This window comes from Pipra filicauda, unplaced genomic scaffold (genome assembly GCF_003945595.2).
Source record: "Pipra filicauda isolate LSUMZ 115617 unplaced genomic scaffold, ASM394559v2 scaffold54_size4384275_pilon, whole genome shotgun sequence".
NCBI classification, from domain to species: domain Eukaryota; kingdom Metazoa; phylum Chordata; class Aves; order Passeriformes; family Pipridae; genus Pipra; species Pipra filicauda.
Genome location: NW_024104698.1, coordinates 3,664,481 through 3,686,030, shown reverse-complemented (window position 1 = coordinate 3,686,030; position 21,550 = coordinate 3,664,481). Strand labels below are relative to the sequence as shown.

Below are 21,550 nucleotides of genomic sequence, written 5' to 3'. Positions count from 1 at the left end.
ATGTGGAGAAGCAAGATTCAGGATGGGAACAGTTCCAGGCATGGAGAAAAGCATACAGCAATTGGCAGGACTTTCATATGGACTTTCACTGTATTCATGCTACACAGTGCACAACTGCACATGCCCAGGCTTCCTCCTCCCCCTTTTGCCTGTGCCCCGTTCTGATTTGCTCCCCCATTTGTCTGTCTGATAGCCCTCTCGATGTTCTGCCCCCTGCCCCTGGCGGGACGGTTAAGAATCGGGCGCACGCCTGAATAAACAAGTCTGCTTGCACCCTTCCTCGTGTCCTGTCCCCTCTTCCCTTCGGACCGCGACAGTAATACATTAGTATTTTTTGCATAACACAAGCTGTTTATTGCTCAGGTAAAGAATTACCTCCGTTTGCTTGGGAACTCTGCTCTTATGGCACAAATGAGTACATTTGTACAAACCTGTAGTCAGTCTCAGGTCATCAATAAACCAGAAGGGCAATAATTTTCTTCTGAAAAGAAAATAGGAGGACGATTGTTTAAATAACAACTCAAACATCAGGGAAAAAAAAAATAATTTTTAAAGAAATCTAAACCTTCAGAACAAACATGCTGCTCAGCAGGGAAACAGAGTGTACAAGTGAGAAGGCTGGACCTCAGAGCTCTGATTAGGCCAGGCTGTCCTGTGCACTCAGGAGCACAGCCTGTGTGTCCGTCATATTTCTGCTCAAATTGCAAAGGCTTTTGTTTGAAGAAATTACAGTGTTATTGAAAGGGCATTATTGTGGCTGTGACAAGCCTGGACTCGCTGGATTCACACAAACATCTCCATGTTGGGACATGCTACGTTCTGCTGTTAAAGGTACAGGGAATTCCTTTTCTGACTTATGGCACATCCTGAAGTAGTCTGCTGATGTGACATAGTAACCAAGTGTGCAAGTGTCCAAGTACTGATAAACAGTGAAAGATGATTTAAACATTTTCTTGGTGTCTAACACAGAATGGACTACTGTAAAGATTATCTAGTCTGACTGAAATTATGATCTTAATGTAACAGCACTTACAATATCCTGATGAAGTTAAATTTCTATTCTAGCCAGCTGCACTCATAAGTTAGAAACCATTTAATTTTCCCACTTTCTCTGGTTTTTAGTCAGCAGTGACCTCTGACACTCACATTTCCAGCCACCCACAGAGACTTATTAGTGCTACAAACAAAGGAAGGAAAAAATAGTGCCAGAACTGTCATGACCACTATTGTCCCACAGCAAAAGATCCTGCTGTCCCTGTTGGTGTCTGCAGAAAAGAGCAAATCCAGAAGATGAACCCAATTTCAGAGCAACACTGGCCCCAGGTGAACTAGAGACTGTACAAGAAGGGAACCATCTGTGAGTAATATTTATTGACACAACTGAGATATTGGTTCAACGTGCAAGAAGTAACAGCCCTCAGGTATTTCACTACTCCTGCTATATATCTGTGACCTTCCATTTTATAGGCTGACTTTTGCTATCTAGGTAATTAAAAAGAGCAAAGCTGGATCTGCACTCCAGGGAGTTACTGCTTTATTACCTTGAAACCAGAAAGAAAGAAAAAGACAAAAGCCCAAAATCATACGTCATCAGTTTCTCATGGAGTAAAACACTGGCACAGGAGTTCAGTTCAGCCACAGACCCAACAGTGTCCAATGCCCTGCCCATTGGGATCACAGCATGGATCATCTGAGAGCCTCATGTTTCATTTTCCAGCCAGGTAAGGATGCCTTGGGATTCAAGGACGTCTCAAAGGCACCAGGTGCTTATGTTTGGCAAGTGAAGAGAGCACAAAGTGTGCCTGTCTCTCTAGAATAGCTGATAAGCTCCTTTATGGGATAATCAGGTACTCTGCACACAGAGGCAAGGAAAAGGACGTCCTCAGACCTTCTCCATGACAGTTCTTTTCAAAATGCCCCTCTTCTCACTCTTCAGAAATTCAGATTAACCCAAACAACTCTGCTTGAATGGGAGCAGCTGCATCCATTTCTTATTTTATCCATAGAAAAAGAAGACATTATTATTTTGAAACAAGAGGAACACAAAAGAATAAGGAATATAGATGATTTTAAAGCCAAAATACAACATTCAGTTTGCTTACACCATATAGATGCTAACAAAATATACTCAATTGCTGCAAGTTTTAAGAGACACATGCAGGACTGCATGCAGAGATATGAACTAGAACTAACACCACAGGTCTTACTTTGACCATATAATTAACATACTTTTAGCAATGACCATGATCCAGTCACAGAAATAAATAGGAGAGGTGCTGCTTCAGAGAGTCACGCAGTGTAAGGACTGTGAAGGTAACAAAAAGGCCAAGGGCCCTCACACAGGGCTCTCACAGCCCACTTCCACAGAAATCAGGACAAAAAGTTTATTGTGTGTTCTTGCTTCAATGAACTAAACTAACCAAATAATGACATTGTAAAGACATTCTTACTATGTGTGGTAACAAAATCTGTTCTGCTTCTACAGGCCCCATGGAACTGAGGAACAGATACTGATAATATTATTTATGTCAAAAAGTGAGAAGCTTCATGAGACTTCTCTTGAAATAACAGAGTATGATGCTCATGGTGTGTCATCCTATTCAAAGGAAACAAGACCTTAAACGTTTATTTCTTATGTAGTTAAAAAGAAGGAACTTTTTTGGGAATAGTTAAGTACAAGTGCTTTTATGATGGGAAACAGTGTTTATTCAAGAACACAGGTGTTTACAGTTTTGAAACGTACATATTACTGTATAAGGTTAGAGAAAATGTGAAAGCCCCTTCAGTAATTTATACCTAATTGGAAATTATTGAGAAGTACATGTTGAAATTGTCACAGAAATAGATTAATCCAACAAATCACAGAAATACATTAATTTAAATATTGAAAGAAATAAAAGAAAGATTTCTTTCAGGCATGATCTCCACTTAAACTATATATGCAGTTTTCTTCATAGCAGTAATAACTATCACTTTTGAGCCCTCAGCTACTAGATAGAAAGTGAAATGCAGGGACAGCTCAACTGGATCAACTAAACTAGTTCAAGTAGTAGTAGTCTAGCTGTAACAGCAGGGAGATCTCACAGAATAAATTAATTGCAGCAACAATCAGAATACTTTCACCATAATTCCACTCAAAATGAAGAAATCTCAGGCACCTCCACACAACACAGATCACCTCTTTCTGTGCCTTAAGATGCAAGAGGTAAGTGGAGGGACTGGATCCCTGCAGCACACAGGCAGCAGAATTGGAACAAAGCAGTGGGTAGGGTATTTCCCTGATTTGGAGGACACACACATTGATTTGGGGGTTAAAACTAGAGTCTGCTTAGGAGCACCCAATTTCTTACCTTTACAAAAATGTAAATCTCAAAATCTTCCTGAAAGTTGTTAGTTTCTCCAGAGTTATTGTTAAGGGGAAACTTGAGGGAAGTTGAAGAGTCGGAAAAAGTGCTCTGTCTCAGATGCGACTGGAGATCCGGAGGAAAATGAAGGTTGCTCTCAAGCATCGTGACCTCTACATGTTTCTCTTCCAGAGCTGGGCTCATCAGATCCATCTGCTGGTAGGGGTGGTCTTCTCCAGCACCACAGTGAGATGAAGAATCATCTTCTCCAGCACCATGGCGAAATGAAGAATCATCTTCTCCATCACCTCCATGCTGAGAGGCCACAGAATTACTACAGTTATCTTCTGGGTTCTCTTGACTACCATTCATGTTCTCTGGGATATTAGCGATGGAAGAAGGAGATGCTGAATCTTTACGGACATGATAATAAAGATGACCCCCTTTGTCTTCCTCAGAGTCTGAGACCTCACAGACACTGGTGTCATTAACATTTTCATTGACGTTGGTAAAGACTGGATCTTCCATGACTGCTGCCTGGTGAGATTTGCCTGCCTGCTGGTACCTTAAAAGACTACAATTAAAGTGAGATGTTGACAGACAAGCTCTCCTCAGGAGGAAGCAGAGTCTGTGGCGTGCTTTCTAAATGCTCTGTTATACATGGCAGAGCTCCAACAATCATTTACTGAGAGCTTTGAATCAAGTAAAAGATAGGCCTGTCTCACTTTTAACCCCTTTGTTGATCTCACTGCTGGGAATGGTATCTCAGGAGCTGTAATCAATTGTTCTTCACAATCATTTGCAACATTTCAGTGGTTACTTAAAACATCATCAACAAATGATGATTGTTTATAAAAAAACTACAAATAAAAAAAAAATATAAAGTGGTAAATTTTAACTCTTTCCAGCTTTGCCACTGACTCACTTTGGGGACCACACACTTCACATTTAGCAATTTCCTCCTCTCATCTATAAACCAGGGCCAAAACTCTAAAAAGTCTTGTGAGCTGCCCTGCAATGTAGGAAAAAAAAGCACTGAATAAGTATTAGCTATTATTAATACACTTAATGTGTTGATTAATTATAATCACATTTACATTATGTATCTCCATGTCATAACAAACTTTTGCAATCTAATTTGCCTCCTTGTCTATGCAGTTCCTTTTCTCTAGAGACACACTACACTGCACAGAATCTAAAATAGATGAATTCTGCCAGCATCAGCATAAAATGAACTGCCCTCCTAGGAGAGATACACATTCCAGAGAAACTGAATTCAATGGAGCTGAAACTCCCCAAAGATCCAAACCTGAATTTATCAAATTATTATTAAGTTATCCATTTATTAAAGTCATGAGAACTTAGACCTTACTGACTAAAGGCTTTTTATCTCAATGTTTACTACATCTGGATTATGTAGATTATGACAAGAATTCTTATAATCTAATTATATTTAATCTTTTGGGTTTAAGCCAAAAGGAAAAATAAAGGTATTTTCCTCCTGACCCATCCGTGTAACTTTCTGAGAGATAACTGCCACAGCCAGGTTGGATTTCTTAAAGAAACACAGAGGAGAGGTGAGAGAGAAAGATGGTAATTCCATCCACCCCAAACAGAGCAACCAAGGGAAGATGTGCTGTTTCACGCAGTAGAATAGCAGGTGCTCCCTGCCTGGGATTTATGGTTGTTAACAAGTTTACTCTTATACTGAACAGTTTAGATTACTACTAAAATTAAATATCAAAAGCAAACCAATATTTCGTCTTATTAAACTTGGATCCACCTTCTAAGGCTCCCAGATAACCTGAAAAGTGCCAGGATCATAGTAGCAACCAAATTTAATCACAGTGATTGTACAGCACAAGATGCAGGTAAGTATCAGAGAACAGTGAGATCTCTTAATCATGGATGCATTTCTGGCCTGATGTAACTCAAGAACTTCAAGGATATCTTGAAGGTCTAATTTCAATTATTCCTACCCACAAATTCCTGCCTGGCACAAGTGGTCCATCAGCAAACAGGACACAGCACATCTACTTTTTACATTTTGTGTATGTAACTCAGACACAATTCTTCACATGGAAATCCTAAATCAGAGATTCTGAAATGTGGTGTGTAATCTGTATTGTAAAATTCTTGCATTCAAGACCAGGCTAGAGATAAGACTGATTTAAAGTCAAGAGCCTAAGTCACTAAAGTTCAAGAAACTTGGGAAAACCAATGAGCCGACTAAATAACTTCACTTTTTTCAATGAATATTTTTTACATTTTTAAGAAAACACTTGGATTTCTTCATTTTTTGTAGAAAGACAAACATATTTCTACCTGTGACTGTTCAATTTGCTCTGAGCATGACCTTGATCAGCAACTCCCACTGATCTTCAACCTCTTTTTACTTGCAGGGTTAAATACGCTGGGATCATAAAAACTCACTCCTTAGTAACTCTGCTGGTAAATAGCTTGAGGAAGAAAAGAGAACACAGAAATATTCATGGCACTAAACAAAGTTGTATTAAATTAAACTACTGGTTTTTCTTCCCCTTCACGAAGATGACATTTGCAGGACGCAGCAGCACCTGCTGGAGGGTTTAAAATATCACAAGTAAACCAAGGAATAAGAGTGTAACATGAGTATTATTTAAAAATAAATAAATACAGTTGATGTGGATTTCTTTATCATGAATTACCCAAGTCCTTCTTTCCTCTGCCCCACTCCAAGAGCAAAAAAAAAAAATATCAGCCAGCTCCAAGATCCCGATGTCACTCTTGTGACAGAGTGATAAGGCCCCAGGGGAAACCTGACCACACTTAAGAATTTACCCAACTGAAAATCAGATGCATTTCACATCACATTACATGAACCCTCCGCTGGTTTACAGCCCTTACTTTTCATTTTCAGGGAAGACAGAAAAGTTTTTGCATTACAATTCAAAAGTTATGGGATAACAAACAAGATCCAAGCTGAGGCTCCCACACCATGACCTGGGACAGTGGTGTCCTGACCTGCTCCCCTGTGTCCAGTGCTGCTTCCTCCCTGTTCCCCAGCCAAAAATGCTCTGCTCCAGCAAAGGAACTGAACAGAGGTGCTGTGTGCACGTGTGCCCAGTAAAATGGGATTTCTGTCCTGCACAGAAGTGAGAGAGAAGAAGTGGTATGAGGCAGGAGAGCAGAAAAAGATCTCGGCATAACTAAACAAAGCAGAGATCACCAATTTCATCCATTCTCTAAATTCCTCTGCTCCCAAATCAAGAAGGCATTGACTTAATGTGGAAGTTAGTAATAGCAACACTTCATGGTGTTAGTTCTGCAATCCAGGTTGTGTCATGGACCAGTGTCTGTACCATCCAGTCCCACACGAGCCATTGGTAACACTGGTTACTGGCTTTGCAGAAACATGAAGAACCACAAAAACCATAAAGCAGCAAAATTCATATAGGGACAAAGAACATGAACAATAGGACTCCTCGTTTTCAAGGTTTATTTTTTACTTTATGAATTTCCATTTTTACTCTAACCTTTATCTTTTTAAAGCAAGACATACCAGAGCTGACATGACTACAACTCCAGTTAGCATACATAAGACACAAGTTACAGTTCTGTTAGTGCCCAGTACCTCGAGTAAGCAAATCACTGATTCTTTCTACAGTCCAATGGACAGCAATGGGTACCACAAAGTATGTAATAAAAAGAGACGGAAATAATTACATCCAAAGGAAATTAAGTATACTCTGGAGAGTATTATTACTGCAAAACCCAGTCAACAGTGGTCCCTAAAACAGATATGTCTGTTTAGACAGCAAAGTTGGGACTCACCTACATTTAGAAGTCCACCAATGGACATCAAAACTCACACTAGGAATGTAGACAACTGCCAGGTTCACTCTGCAGAGAAACACAGAGATCAGTTCAGCAGCTCAAATACACACAGACATTTACTGGTATTTAAGTTGTTCACTTCGACAACTTGATTTTATTTGAAGGACAGCAGATACAATAAGGGCCCTGGCACATTGAGAACAGCATGTTAAAATCAGACTACTGAAGGTACTACTGAAACTTTATCTGTTCACCCTGTCACCCTGACAGAAATCAGCATCCCCACCTTGGACTTATTTTAAAACGACAAGCAGAAGAAATTCCTGCATTGCTAAAGTCAGTTAGCCCTCACCTCCAGAGTGGAAGAGAAGGGCGGAAAGAAGGAAAAGTAACAAGAATGTCAGACCCCTAAAGCTCAGAGATTAATAATTTGAGGTAAAAAGCCGCATGACACTATTTAATACAGATTCTTAAGCCTTTTACCTGGGTAGACCTTTATTAAAGCAAATAACTTGAATGTCTTCTAGAGATTCCACAATACTGGAAACTTCAACTCATCCATCAGTGACACAAGTAGCTTCAGTAGTTCACAGCCCTGTTTAGAAATAGCAACGTTTCTATTGGAATTTCTCAGATCATTTCCAGTTGCTATGATTTTAGTGCTTTAGTTAAAAGAGTCCCTCAGTTTTATGCATCTTCCATGAAGATACTTGCACACTTTAAGCAAAGAGCCTGTAAATCTTTCTTCATAACCTTCATAACAAATTTTACTGTCCCTCAGAAACTGAGGGATCTTGTCATCCCATAGGATCGGGCCTTCAATTTCACATAAGGGCACTCAATGCAAAAATCATGAATGTTCCTGGCCTTTCAGGATGGTTTTACAAAAAAACCCAACTTTTTTTCTTTGTAAAGCTCAAAAATTGCCAAAGCTTTGCAACATGTAATTCAAGAACATTATCGAAACTACACTGTTGGCTCTGGGAGACAGATTGGTCATGGTTTACAGATTTACTACAAGGGGCTTGCAATAAAATCCCAGCACTTTGTTTTCACTCCGGGCTGCACTCAATACTTGGATGGAATCAACTGCAAACAAACTTTCTTGCATCATTTCCAGCCTCAGCTTTTACTTGTTTTGTTAGCACCACCTCATCTCTCCACAGTTCATCAACAGTAATGCTTTATTCACTGAAAATGTTGCACTAAACAGCATGAGAATAATACCTTTATCCCACATTTTATACCTTTATTTGTATTCTATTTGTGATGTAGCAAGGAAAACAAAACACACAGAAGAACCATTTCAGAAGAAAGTGGTTTGGTAGATGTTGGTCATGACACCGTTTCACACAGGAGTCAGCCCATCCTTGGAGCAGGACTCCAGAAATCCATTTATGGCTCAGCTAACAGTGACCTGGATTCTGCTTGAGGGGCTGCTTCACAAATCCAGGACCCCACTGTAGTAATGGTGATTCACCTTCACCCAGATTTTCCTTTGCTGCTGACCGCATAAAAGACACATTTAAAGCAAACACATCTGTGAATTTGACTCTGTAAGATAGACACTTCTCCACTAGACAAACAATAGAAAACTACTTTGCACAGGACACACAAATCTCATGTTATCGACAGCTTTTGGTTGTTAAAAATACCAGGAGTCATTGCCAACAGACATTTGAAAACCTGCTGTACCTGCTGCAGAGCCTAAACAATTATTCCTAACTTGGATGTTTCACAGCCCTTTATTTGTGGTTTTCCAGTTCCTTTTATAAAACTTGGTTTGGTCTCCAACCCCATGGTTGGAAACTCCATTAGAATACCTGAGAGCCTACGCAATACTTTTTATTTGCCCAACTGCTCCAAGCAAAACATTTTTGTTCACCTTTAAAATCTGGCATCATTTCAACACCCTTGTTTATCTCTGAAACCAACCCTTGAAAAGCCCAGCAACCCAGCTTCAAGCCTGTTAGCAGTGGAGGCTCTGGTAACCAAAATAAAGAAGGCAGAGGCACCGGAGTCCCCTGTATCAGCCTGTCATGCAGCCCTAGGGATCTCCTTCCTCACAGTTTGAGAAATGGCAAGGTTAAGAGCCCTGTTTGGTTTATAGCCTCCATACACAAGCAATGCTTTGGATTAAACGGGCACTAAAAGCTTACTGTCTAATAAAGTTTAACAGCTATAAGTCACCCAGCCCTTTTATGGTCTCATTAAACCTCTATTTATTTTTTATCTCAATTATATAAAGATGCATCAAAACATGCTAAATGACAGATTACAAAACCACTGAGCAAAAACGGTCACAGATTTCTGTCACATGGATAAAATTGAGAACAAAATTGGAAATACAGGAAATATTCCTTGTTTGATGTTAAGTAGTGAAAATGTCCTGCTTTTTCTTAAGAAACCACTTAAGACAAGTATCTGAACTATTTACATGCAACATCAAGTTTTCATAGCATCATAGAATCACAGAATGGTTTGGGTTGAAAGGGACCTTAAAGATCATCCTGTTCCAACCCCCCTGCCATGGGCAGGAACACCTTCCACTAGACCAGGTTGCTCAGAGCCCCATCCCACCTGGCCTTGAACACTTCCAGGGATGGGGCAGCCACAGCTTCTCTGGGCAACCTGTGCCAGTGCCTCACCAATCTCACAGTAAAGAATTTTTTCATAATTCCTAATCTAAACCTACTCTCAGTTTGAAGCCATTCTCCCTTGTCCTGTTGCTACATGCTTTTGTAAGTAGTGTCTCTCCACCTTTCTTGTAGGCTCCCTTCAGGTACTTGAAGGCTGCAACTAGGTCACCACGAAGCCTTTTCTTTTCCAGGCTGACAATCCCAATTAAATTAATCCAAATTTAAACCCAATTTTAATTCATTCAAATAAATTTGGAGTTGCTTCCCCTTCACAACACTGCCAACAGGAGGGTGTAGTTTTCCATCTAGAAATGAAATGCTTTATTAAACCTACCAAACACAGAATATTTTGAGTTTGCCTACGCTTTACTTCCTGGCATTTACTAAGTTCCACTGACACAAACAAATGCATGCAATGGTTTTGAGCTGCATATGCTCAATTATACTCCAGAAAAAAATCTGTACAGCTTCTGGCAGCATTTAGGATGGTCTAGTGCTTAGACCTACAGGCAATTCTATACAATATAGAAAGAGATCAAGGTGATGAAAGGCAAACATCTTGGTAGTTCCCAGGTTTACTTCTTTTAATATAAGTATACACATAACTCACCCATTTCTTGTAGGCAAACACTGTAAATGGAACCAAGAGTTGTATTAAATACATGATTAGATACATACTGGCTAGCCCAGTTCAGAGTCCAGAGTTGGTATGTTGTGCTGCCTGCATGATGTGTCAAATTGGACACATCACATTAGGCTGGGCTCATGAATATGTGAATTCTGCAAATAGGTTTCAAAGCATCTGAGCAGGTGTAAACAAGAGATTACTCACGCCTTCTGGACTGAATAGCTGAGTATGTTGCCAAGCTAGGTTGGCAAAAGAGCCTTGATGGTTAAAAATTGTCTGAATCTGTGCACGAACAAGAACTCAATCGTAACTTGATGAAATTGGCTAAAAGATTGCACTTGTTATGAATTTCCTTGAGCTCTAGTTCACTCTGTGTAATAAATATTTTTAAGGCAATACAACAAAGTAATTCATAAAGAACACATCTCTCCTCCACATGATCAACTGTCACATGCATATGCAGAAAGCTGAATTAGTGTAACAAAAAGGGAAAAAAACCCCAAAGACCTTGACTTGAACCTGACACATAACACGTGAATAGCTGTAAGAAGTCTTATCTTGCTCACCTGGAGTTGTTTTTTTTCCTTCTTTCACACTCTTGTGCTTTGCCACACCTCCTACATTCCATAAATCAAGGTGAATCAGAGGCATGTCACTTTATTCAGCCTATTGTACCACATCTTTAGAGTCACTTCACAGCTGGAACAGGCAGGTAGCACAACCTGCCTAACTCTTACATATGTGAAAGCCATTAGAGAGAAACAAGCTGAAGTCTATGTGGTATTCAGAATAAACATGTCAGCAGGATAAACAGAATGAAATTCAGATCTACTTCAGTCAATCATGACTGTGCTCTGTGCTATTAAAGGATGTTTTACATAGAGCTGATCTCATTGTTACTCAGCACCAGTAACTTAACAGGTTTTGCAGAATTACTAATCTGTCCTCATAATAAAAAGGAAAACCATGGGAATGTAAATTATTTGCCTTAATTTATGAAGCAAACTTACACCAGGAACCAAAAGAGACCTCAACCCATTGTAACCACACACTGCTTTTCCAGAAGCTGCGGTGGTACTCAGAGTACATTCAACAACACATTCACCATTTCCTGCCTGAATTCTGAGTTTTAGGGTAAACCAGTTTTTTCACAAGAGGCCACAAAAAGGTCATATGCGTGTAAGAATATGAGGAGGCAACTGTCAGAGCTGTGTGACCAAAAGGGAGACAGAGTCATGGAGAAGACACGCTGACAATCACCACTGCCTCACAAAGGTGACAGCCTGGGGCTGCTGCGACACGTAGAAAGGAGGCAGGAGGCAGGTTATAGGCGTGCTGGGAAAACATGGAAACTCCCAGGGCCACGTCCCATCACCTCCTCGCCTCGCCCCACAGTGTCCTTCAGCCATGGGGCAGCCAGGAAACACCCTGTACCCCCAGTGACCCTCACCCCAGCCCGTACAACATGCCCCTCATAAAACCTCGAGCTCCCCTGCAGCCCATCACATCTCCCAGCTTCTGACAGCTGCATTCCATAGCCCTGCTCCCCTCAGCTCCGCTCCTGTCATCCTGGGTTGTATCAGGAATAATGTGACCAGCAGGACTAGGGAAGTCATTGTCCCCATTGGCACTGGTGATGCACCTCGAGTGCTGTGTTCAGTTCTGGGCCCCTCCATTCAGGAAGGACATTGAGGTCCTGGAGCATGTCCACACAAGGGCAATGGAGCTGCGGAAGGGACTGGAGCACAAGTGTGAGGAACAGCTGAGGGAGCTGAGGGGGCTCAGGGGGACCTTCTCGTTCTCAACTCCCTGAAAGGAGGATGTAGCCAGGTGCGAGTCAGTCTCTTTTCCCAAGTAACAAGCAACAGGACAAGAGGAAGGAGCCTCAAGTTTTTCCAAGGGAGGTTTAGATTGGATATTAGGAAAAATTTTCTTCACAAAAACGGTCGTCAAGCATTGGAACGGCTGCCCAGGGAGGTGGTGGAGTCACTATCACTGGAAGTGTTTATGGGAAGACTGGACGTTGCACTTAGTGCCATGGTGTAGTTGACAGGGTGCTGACCAGTCAATAGTTGGACTAGATTATCTCAGACGCCTTTTCCAACCGAATTAATCCCGCGAAACTGGAAATCCCCCCTTGCCTCCCATGCCCGCCCCCCCCCCGCCGTGACCCCCCTCGGCGCCCGTCCCTCACTTCCCGCTCCCCCACCCGCCGTGCCTCCCGCGCCCCGCCCACCGCGCCGGAGCCAATCGGATCTCCCGCCAGCGGGTCCGCAGCCAATCGCAGCGGGCGGAGGCCGCGCGCACTGACGAGCTCCCGCACCCCCCCCCAAGGGCCGCCAGTGGCGGTTGGGGCCACGGGCGCGGCGGGTGCGCAGGCGCTCGGCCCCCCCTACCCCCCCCCCCCCTTACCTCCCCCCGTCCCGCTCCATCTCAGCCGCCCCAGTCACCTCCGGCGCCGCCTCCGCGTATCCGGCCCGAGCGGAGCCGGAGTGGGACGTCACGGTGGGGACCGGGCGGGTACGGGGGTGTCCCGCGTCGGGAGGCTGTGGGGGCGGTGAGCCCGGTCGGAGCGCAGTCGCGGGTGTGGGGGGAGCCGTCCCAGAGCGCCCGTCGGGTCGGCGGTGCCGGGTGTCTGCGCTCCGCAGGCGGGACAGCTCCGTCCTGACCGAGCTGCGCAACTCCCCAACGCGGCCGGGGGGTGCGGGGCCTCGGGAGCAGGTGGCACTGGTGCTGGCGGCGTTCCACAGCTGGGTTGTGGTGCTGGTTCTGCCTGGGGTAGAGTTAATTTTTAGTTAAACCGCGGCGTTTTTGTATAAGAAACGCAAGTGCTGAGCAGCTTTGGTGCATTTCGAAGCGAACGCTGTGTTTTTGCGTTTTAGTGCGCTATGGAAAACTCTGGTTCTGCTTTTTAAAGCACCTGACAACATCAAACGGGTGATTCGCTGCTTCGTTGCTATTTTCTTGTTTCCTTTTTATCTTTTTCTTTGAAGGGGCTCCGTGCTCCAAGTCCTCTGTACTAGGAGGTGCCTTAATGCTGGTTTTGCCGATCGTTTCTTCAAACTTCTGTATCTTTTAAAGAAATTTTAACTGTTGGAGGCAGGAGGAATGATTTCCCGTGCTTTGAATCCCCCTCACGGCTAAAGCTTTAGCTAACATTAAAGCTCCTTACACCTTTAAAATAATACAGTTGCGGTTTTAAGGAGTTTGAAGGGAAAAGTTAGTGTTACTACAAGCTGGGAAAACAGCTGCTGCTCCTTTAATCACCCACTTTGTGCAAATGAGATAAAGAAGACACTTTCTGGAGCAAGTGGGGCTCTTCTCGAGGAATAAATATACTACCAGCATTGCAGAAGGTTTTTTGAAACCTGGAGCTTCCTCTTTCTTAAAGACTGAGGGAATCATTCTGGACCTTCCTGAACAGTGCTCCAGGCACACATAATAAGTTTAGGGGGAAAAAAAGCTTACTAATCATACGTTGCATTCATAATAGTAATGAATTCCTTGGTGAGAAATACTTGTCTCACAGCTAAGGGTGATGATTACTGATGATTTTTTAAATTTTTTTAAGAGAGAAAAATATGATACATAAAAACCAGGTTTAAATACTGTTATGGTAGGTGTACAGGAGGTTAGAAGGAAAGGAGTAGAAGTTAATCCTGGCAGTTCTGTGTATAGAATAAGCATCGACTTAATAGGAATGTTGAAAGGCTCAGAAGTCTTCCAGCAGCTTGAGATGGTGGAAACTGTAAAAGGAAAGGCGGGATGAAAAAGAGAAGTTATAATTACAGTAGGAAACAGAATTCTGGTCTGAGCAGGGATGTGTAATAAGAATTTAGAGCTGCAGAGGACTCTTAAATGTGGGGCTGGAATTGTTCAGGAGCATGTGGCTTGAACATGAGTTAAAATACTGATTGTCTGTCTTGAGATGTAGAATTGTAATAAGACACACAGAACAATGGAATAACTGCTCAAAAGAGAAAACAGTTCTTCAAAACTAAATGAAACTAAATTTCATTTAGTCTGTAACGAAAAAAATCTTATTGCTCATTTGTTTTACTATATGAAAAACTATGACTGTGAGAAAGCTGTGAAGTCAGTAGGAAAATCCATGGTTGACTTGAGCGGTTGTTTAGACTGATTATTTTGGAGTTACCCTCTACAAGGAAGATGTACATAATGTATAGCTAGTTTAACTGGTTCCAGTACAAATATTTTGGTTACATGCCTTTTTAAATTTTTCAGGTGCATCTGATTGTCTGCTGGAGGTACTTTGAAGCCTCAACAATGAGCTCAGTGTTAATGTTACTTTTTGCTGGAATACTTGCCTGTTGTGCTTGCTCAGCTGGTGATTCCAGGTTACTCCTTGTGTCCTTTGATGGCTTCAGGGCTGATTACTTGGAAACTTATAAGCTTCCTCATCTTCAGGAGTTCATTGAGGATGGTGTGCTTGTAAAACAAGTCATGAATTCTTTTATCACCAAAACTTTCCCAAACCATTACACCATAGTAACGGGTTTATACGAGGAAAGCCATGGCATTGTTGCTAATGACATGTATGATGCAGATGCCCAGAAAAAGTTTTCCCAGTTCAATGATTCAGATCCCTTCTGGTGGGATGAGGCAGTTCCAATTTGGGTAACAAATCAACAGCAGAAAAAGGGAGCGAGTGCTGCTGCCATGTGGCCTGGTACCGATGTAAAAATTAATGATACGACCCCTCAGTTCTTTATGAAGTACAACTTCTCAGTGGAGTTTGAGGAGAGAGTGGAGAAGGTTGTTGCATGGCTGAACAGCTCCAACCCAGTGGTCACTTTTGCTGTGTTATACTGGGAAGAACCAGATGCAAGTGGGCACAAGTATGGCCCAGACGACACTCAGAACATGCGCAGAGTGTTGGAAGAAGTGGATCAACGGATTGGTTTCCTTATGAGTAAACTGAAGGCATCAGGTTTGTGGGACACTATTAATATCATCATAACAAGTGATCATGGAATGGCCTCCTGCTCTGAAAAGAAGCTGATTATCCTGGACGAGTGCATTGGGCGCAACAACTACACTCTGATAGACAAGACTCCGGTTGCTGCGGTGCTGCCAAGGCAGAGTATGTTTTGTTTGGCTGTTTTTTAAGTCACACACTGAGAATTAAATCTTGTTTATCTTACCTCTAAAAAGTATGCACTATGGTAGACTGTTCACATCTTTTGCAAAACCAGTGGAGTTCGTATTGCAGCACTTGGGCATTATGAATAAGATAAAAGATGTTGGTTGATTTAGAAATCACTTTGTTTTGGTAATCGGTGGGCCAGTGAGAGTTTCTTGTCAAATTACTATGGGTTATCATCATAAGGATGATCCTGGTACATCTGGTTGAGAAATTAGATAGGCACACCTGCTCTCTTGTTGCTCACTTAGTCTGTGCAGTTGTAATTCAAGGTGAGCATGAAATAAACCCACATGTTAAGTCAGAATAAAAAAATATGTAAATTTCAAAGTGAAAATCTAAACCCAACTTTGATCATTTTCACAGTTCTGTTTCTGAGAGTGAAACTTGAGGTTTCATGCTGTAAATTCAATATCTCGGAGTAGTTCCCAACAGGCATGTCTTAAATCAGGACTCTGCTGGCCTCAGTTTCCATAGCTGTGGCCAGACTAATGAACAAAGTGATTCATACAGTAAAAAAAAAAATTAATATTTACTGCATTGGATAAGATATTGTCTACTAGGAGGGGTGATTGTTTTCTCTTGATTTCTTTGCTTGAATATTGCCCTGCCAGCCCAAAGGGTAAGTTGAAATGTAGGTCCAAAGCCGCAGCTGTCATGTGTCTGATTTAAAATGAAAGCAGATAGTAAAATCCACCCTGACATATGTTGCTTTTGGTGAGGGACATGAAAAAATCGTTTTCTATGTGTCTTTTAAAATATTATTGTTTTGAAATAATGGATCTTAGGTTTAATGACAGATAATTGTAATAACCAGGAGTTAATGTCCAGGTGTTTCACATGCAGTTTCTTTTCTTGGCAGACAAAGAAGATGTGTATAACTTACTGAAAAATTGCAACAGTCACATGAAAGCGTATCTCAAAGAAGAAATTCCAGACAGATTTCATTATAGTCATAACAAGAGAATCCAACCCATAATTCTGGTTGCAGACGAAGGCTGGACAATTGTACAGAACGAGTCACTTTCCAAGTGTAAGTGTGTTTTCCTCTTTGGTGCTCTCTGTGGTTTATGTTGGTAAACTGACTTTTTTCTATTCCAGCCAGCTGCAGGACGGTTCTCCTTTAGCAAGTGGAGTTCTGGCACTGTGCACATTTAGGAACAGCTCAGTGTCTTCTAGAACATTCTCAGCCTGAGCCTGGAGTGTTTTAAGAGATGGGGATATTCTCTTGGCTGAAACACTTTGTCATGTTCAATTTAACTCGTAAAACTGTACTTCAGGCTATTATCTTAGGCAGGTTAGTCTGTCTCAAGCTTTCCCTAGAGTGTGGTTTAACTTTTTATTGTATATAAAATACATATATATAGGGGTGCATAAATTGAGGCATGCAAGACGCAACATTTAATGTTGCAGTACATGTACTAGGAAACAAAAATGAATGGCAGGAAGTACGAAAAACAATAGGAACACAACAATAATGGTCAAAGAAGCCAGAGTTCTTCCTGTTGGGGGCATCGAATAGCATGTTTGAAAGACAAATCCCAAAACAGGTGTTACTTCTCAGTGCACTGCTGAGCTGTGTACTTTCTTCCTGCTGGATGCTTCCTGATGAAAGTCAAATTACATATATATGTGTGTGTGTGTGTATATGTATATATTTTTCCAGGTGTTCCACATGCAGGATTGTTTTTTTTGGCAGGCAAGGGGCATGTATAATTTACTGAAAAAAATCCAACAGTCACATGAAAGTATATCTCAAAGAAGAAATTCCATATAGATTTCATCGTTGTAATAATGAGATAATTCAGCCTGTAATTCTGTTGTAGATGAAGGCTCTGTGTGTGTGTGTGTGTGTGTACAGATATATATATATATGCGTATACATGTGTTCAGAAAGGGATTGGACAGATTCTTGGAAGAAAAATCCATTAATAGAAATTAAGTACAAAGGTACCAGCTTCCAGGAAGTTTCTGAGCAGCCAACAGCTCGGGGCTGGCTGGTGTGTCAGGGATATCCCTGCTGGATACTCCCCAGACTCCCTGTATGACTGCTGTCAGAGACAGGGTGCTGGGTGGTGGAAACTCCAGTTTTCATCCAGTTTGGCTGTTCTTTCTGTCTGCCCTTTGCACATTTAAGTTCAGGTGTTCTCGTTATTTGTCCAAAAGTACTGATTTTAATACAAGATGTGTTTACATTTAAATTTCCCCACAGGTTTGCTACAATTATCTTCAAATTGACAATATGTAGCACAGGTGTTGTCTATTAGAGGTCTCTTGTTTCTGGATAGATTCAATTTCATGTACCTAAAATAGTTAATAACTGTATATTTATAAGGAACAGCATTGTATTAGCTGAAGTGAATCCCTTTTCAAATCAATTTTGTTAGCCAAGGTTTCCCAGAATTAGGCAGGGGAGGTTTTAGCCTAAAAGCCTGTTTAAGGCTTGTTGTCTTCATGGACAAAGTGAATGCCACGTGTACCAATACCTCATACCAGAATCCAACTTCAGAGTGAAAGATTGGGAACCTCATTGGAGAGGGGACTTGAAAGAGCTCTGCTCAAAGCAACTGAGTAGCAAAAGAGGGAAAAAAAAATCAAGAAACATAGTATTGTGTTAAACAAGATGCAGTGCAGTAATACCTCTGTGGTAACAAACAGAATGGTAGAAAACATTAAAAAGGACTAGTGGAGGTTCACTTAAGTGGTGTGACCTAATCAGTCAGAATCTGGACATTTTGCATCAGAAACTTCAGTGAAGCACCCAAGGAGACAGTTCTCAGGGCAACTATCAATTGTTACTAAGAAATGGACTCAAATGCAGTCACTCACATACTGTGCTGAGTGTGCTGTGAGAAACTTCTGGCATCTTGGACAGGTTTTTCTGAAATGTTGTTAGGAAATTTGACTATGGCTGCTTTTTAGCTCTTTATCTTAAAAACCTACTAAATGTCCAAGTACTGCTGACTTTGTAGCCACAAAGGTTTTGTTGTTTGCCTGTCAGAGGCACAGTGATCCTTTGACTGTTTATTTGGTTTTGACTCTTTGTGCGCCCCTTCACCTGAAGTACCTAATCTGATAAACGGGATTTGAGGGTACTTAATATGTTCAAACCAAACACTATCAAGGGAAGGGTGCTTGGCTTTTAAGAAGTAATTAAAGTGTCTGCTATGCAAGGGAGAGATGACTTTCCAAATATCTGAGAAGTAAAAATTTCCGTTTCAGCTACTGACTCATGGTGGAGCGGCAACCTCCTTTTACAGCTTTAGCATGAGGAATGGAAGGGGGAAAGCTGGAAATGTTAAGGACTGAAAGGAAAAGAGATAATGAGAGGGAGAACTGTAGCTGAAGACTGGTATTGGAAGAGTCTTCTGGGGTTTGGGGAAGGAACTCTAGGTTCCTTCAGTACTTGATCTGACATGCGCATTTATGTTCAGCATTAGCCTTTGGTTAAAATACATACTCTTGGGGGTGGGGGAGAGAGAAAGAAAGAGGAATACAAGGTGCAGACAGACCCTGTAGTGTTAACTGTTACCTTTTGCTCCCTGCAGTGGGTGACCACGGCTACGACAACGCTCTCCCCAGCATGCACCCATTCCTGGCTGCGCGCGGTCCCGCCTTCCGCCGCGGATACACACACAGCTCCATCAACAATGTGGACATCTACCCCATGATGTGCCACATCCTGGGGCTGACACCACAGCCCCACAACGGCACTTTGGGAAACACCAAGTGCCTGCTGGCTGACCAGTGGTGCATCAACCTTCCCGAAGCTATTGGGATAGTTATTGGGGCGTTCGTGATCCTGAGTACTTTCACCTGCATCATAGTCATCTCCAAGAACAGAGTCGTCCCGCCACAGCCCTTTGCTCGGCTGCAGTTACAAAGTGATGACGATGAACCTTTAATTGGATAGCACAGAGGGAGCCCAGCCTCACTTGCTACACTGTGATTTCAGGAAAACAGTTTGAACTTGCACTGGATGGCATTCTGTGATGCACTTTATCTGCGTAAAATACTGTACAGCCAGACCTTGCTGACTCGTTTGTGTGCTGCCTGACTAGTGTCCTGTAAAAATATTTTCAGAACAAAACAGTGGACTGGTGGCTTTTCACTGTAAGAGATGCTAACAAAATAAAGATGCTTAGTTTTTCATTCAAGCCTTTGAGCACTTTCAGAATGAAATTCCAGAGTATGACTAGCCAAGATAGACTAAGTGAATTTTAATATTTGTAAATGATAATTGCTTTTTTGTATTAAATTTAAATTAATATTGACTTATTTTAGTGTTCTTGTACCTGTGTTGGAAAGAAGATCTTTTTTTATGAGAGCTAGAAGTTAGTTTTGTTTGCAGAGTATGTTCAGGTTTGCCATTTAATTTGGGGATAGAGGGTATAGGGAAGATCCAAGACTTTTGTTTCTACCCTAAGGCAGCAATATGACATGAAATTGCTGAGAAAGAAAATGGAAGTCGGTGAGGAAAGAATTGGTGCGTATCACTTCTATTTTGAGCAATAAACCATGTGGTTCAGCAGTTACAACACTGGACAGGTGGCTCTGACATTTCTGGGCATGTGTCTGTGGGTGACTTAGATCCACAGTTCCTGCACAGTTCCAGTTGCGCTGCTGCCTTATCTCAAGGATGTCAGTTTAAATCTTTGAATTATCCAGTTTCGTGGGTTGTAGGTTTAAAATTAATGCTTCTAAATCCTGTGGAAAGTTTCTCAGGTGTAAACTTTGCTGAAGGTGTTTTTGTAATAAAGGTGGTTCTGCCCTGTGCACCAGCTGATATTTGTCTTTTGAAGGCTGTCATGCTAAAAAGCAACAACTGACAGTTTGATGTGCAGTCATCAAACAAGTCTTCCAAAGTCTTATTTTAAGCCCTGGAAATTTAAAGAGAAAAGTTAACAGATCTTATCTCAAAAAAAATAAATACTCTGTAGCTTTTGAGATATATAGATGCAAATTTCTGGTGAAGACCAGTGCTAATGGTTCTCCTAATTGAAACTCTTGATTCCTTGTTAATGGTCAGGTTGTAACTTGACGATAAAATTTGATTTAGAAAGCCTTAAATGGTATCTTATCTTTCAGTGAGGAGAGGATGTGAGGTTAAATTGTTAATGCTAACCCAAAAGACAACTATGGTTACCGAGTCCTTTTCCTACAAGTTTGATGGTTTTAAAAAATAATTTGATGTGACAGAGGTACATGGTAGTGTGCGATGCCGTTTCTCTTTCACGAGCTCCAATTCAATGCACTTTGGTATTGGCCCCAGACTGCCTTTTATTGATCCAGCAGGGAGGGGGCAGGGACTTTGGATGGAAGAGCTGCTTCTAACTGTCCACAGAAAAAAATACATTGGAGTTTTAGAAATGTGTGGAAGCTTTACTACTTTGTGTCTTCCTCTCTGGGTATTCTGTTGTACTGATTAAAAACACAAACCAAAACCTAACCGGTTCTGGTTTCCCCTCCTTCTTAAACTACTAGTTATTACTTACTAGTGCTTTACTCTGGAACTTGAAAGAGGCTCAGGCCCCTTGAAAAATCTGTTCTGTTACTGACAGGGTACTGGATTTTAACCTGTTGCTATCCTAGAGCAGTAGCTGGACTGAGCACAGAGTCACTTTCTCATCCTACCTGAAGTTTAAACTAATTAATTACAGGCACCAAGAGGTCGAGTTAATGAGTAACTACAAAGGGAATGTTTTGCAGGGTAGGACCTAGGCTTGGATATGCTGTAAAGGGGAGGACATTGGAGAAAGTTGTTTGTTAGGCTCTCATAATTCTGCTGATACAGGTTGGGATCCTCAGGTGGTGATGGAATTATTGGAAGATGCTTTGCATCATCTGTGTTTGGAAAGGCTTGACTAGACTGAATTAATCTTCCCAGCAGACTGGGTCAGATCAAACTGTACTGTCTCTACATGTGAGTTCTGGTGTTTTTTTTCTGGAAGCTAAACCT

The 21,550-nt window shown here is 41.7% G+C and overlaps 2 protein-coding genes across 9 annotated transcripts in view; one reads left to right on the top strand and one right to left on the bottom strand.

Moving 5' to 3' along the window:
- Positions 1-11,824, bottom strand: part of CLIC5 (chloride intracellular channel 5) — an 81,193-nt gene extending 69,369 nt beyond the window's left edge. Inside the window, exons 1-6 of one of the 7 annotated variants that reach the window (XM_039387287.1) lie at positions 10,994-11,824; positions 7,644-7,755; positions 7,158-7,226; positions 6,348-6,468; positions 5,670-5,923; positions 3,351-4,356 (exon numbers count right to left, since the gene is read on the bottom strand). In XM_039387287.1, the coding sequence (XP_039243221.1) occupies positions 3,351-3,872 (522 nt within the window). In that variant the 5' untranslated portion in view covers positions 3,873-4,356; positions 5,670-5,923; positions 6,348-6,468; ... (1 more) ...; positions 7,644-7,755; positions 10,994-11,824. Of the gene's footprint in view, positions 1-3,350; positions 4,357-5,669; positions 6,469-7,157; positions 7,227-7,643; positions 9,447-10,993 lie in introns of those variants that run through there. The other 6 variants (XM_039387288.1, XM_039387286.1, XM_039387290.1 and 3 more) reach the window with 6 other exon arrangements.
- A 969-nt stretch (positions 11,825-12,793) lies between these two features.
- On the top strand, positions 12,794-20,367 carry ENPP4 (ectonucleotide pyrophosphatase/phosphodiesterase 4). 2 transcript variants are annotated; one of them, XM_027721370.2, is made up of 4 exons: positions 12,794-12,947; positions 14,673-15,531; positions 16,454-16,624; positions 19,140-20,367. In XM_027721370.2, exons 2-4 carry the CDS (start codon positions 14,715-14,717, stop codon positions 19,502-19,504), a joined length of 1,353 nt encoding a protein of 450 aa, XP_027577171.1. In that variant the 5' UTR covers positions 12,794-12,947; positions 14,673-14,714; the 3' UTR covers positions 19,505-20,367. The 2 variants fall into 2 exon arrangements, with proteins under 2 accessions (XP_027577171.1, XP_027577108.1); XM_027721307.2 differs by having other exon boundaries at positions 12,853-12,932.
- The last annotated feature ends 1,183 nt before the right edge of the window (positions 20,368-21,550 follow it).

Excerpts from the sequence above, each read along its gene's own strand:
- ENPP4 (XM_027721370.2), top strand. The coding sequence starts at position 14,715 with ATGAGCTCAGTGTTAATGTTACTTTTTGCTGGAATACTTGCCTGTTGT. Across the intron at positions 15,532-16,453 it reads TGCGGTGCTGCCAAGGCAGA|ACAAAGAAGATGTGTATAAC; the intron begins GTATGTTTTGTT and ends TTTTCTTGGCAG. Across the intron at positions 16,625-19,139 it reads GAACGAGTCACTTTCCAAGT|TGGGTGACCACGGCTACGAC; the intron begins GTAAGTGTGTTT and ends TGCTCCCTGCAG.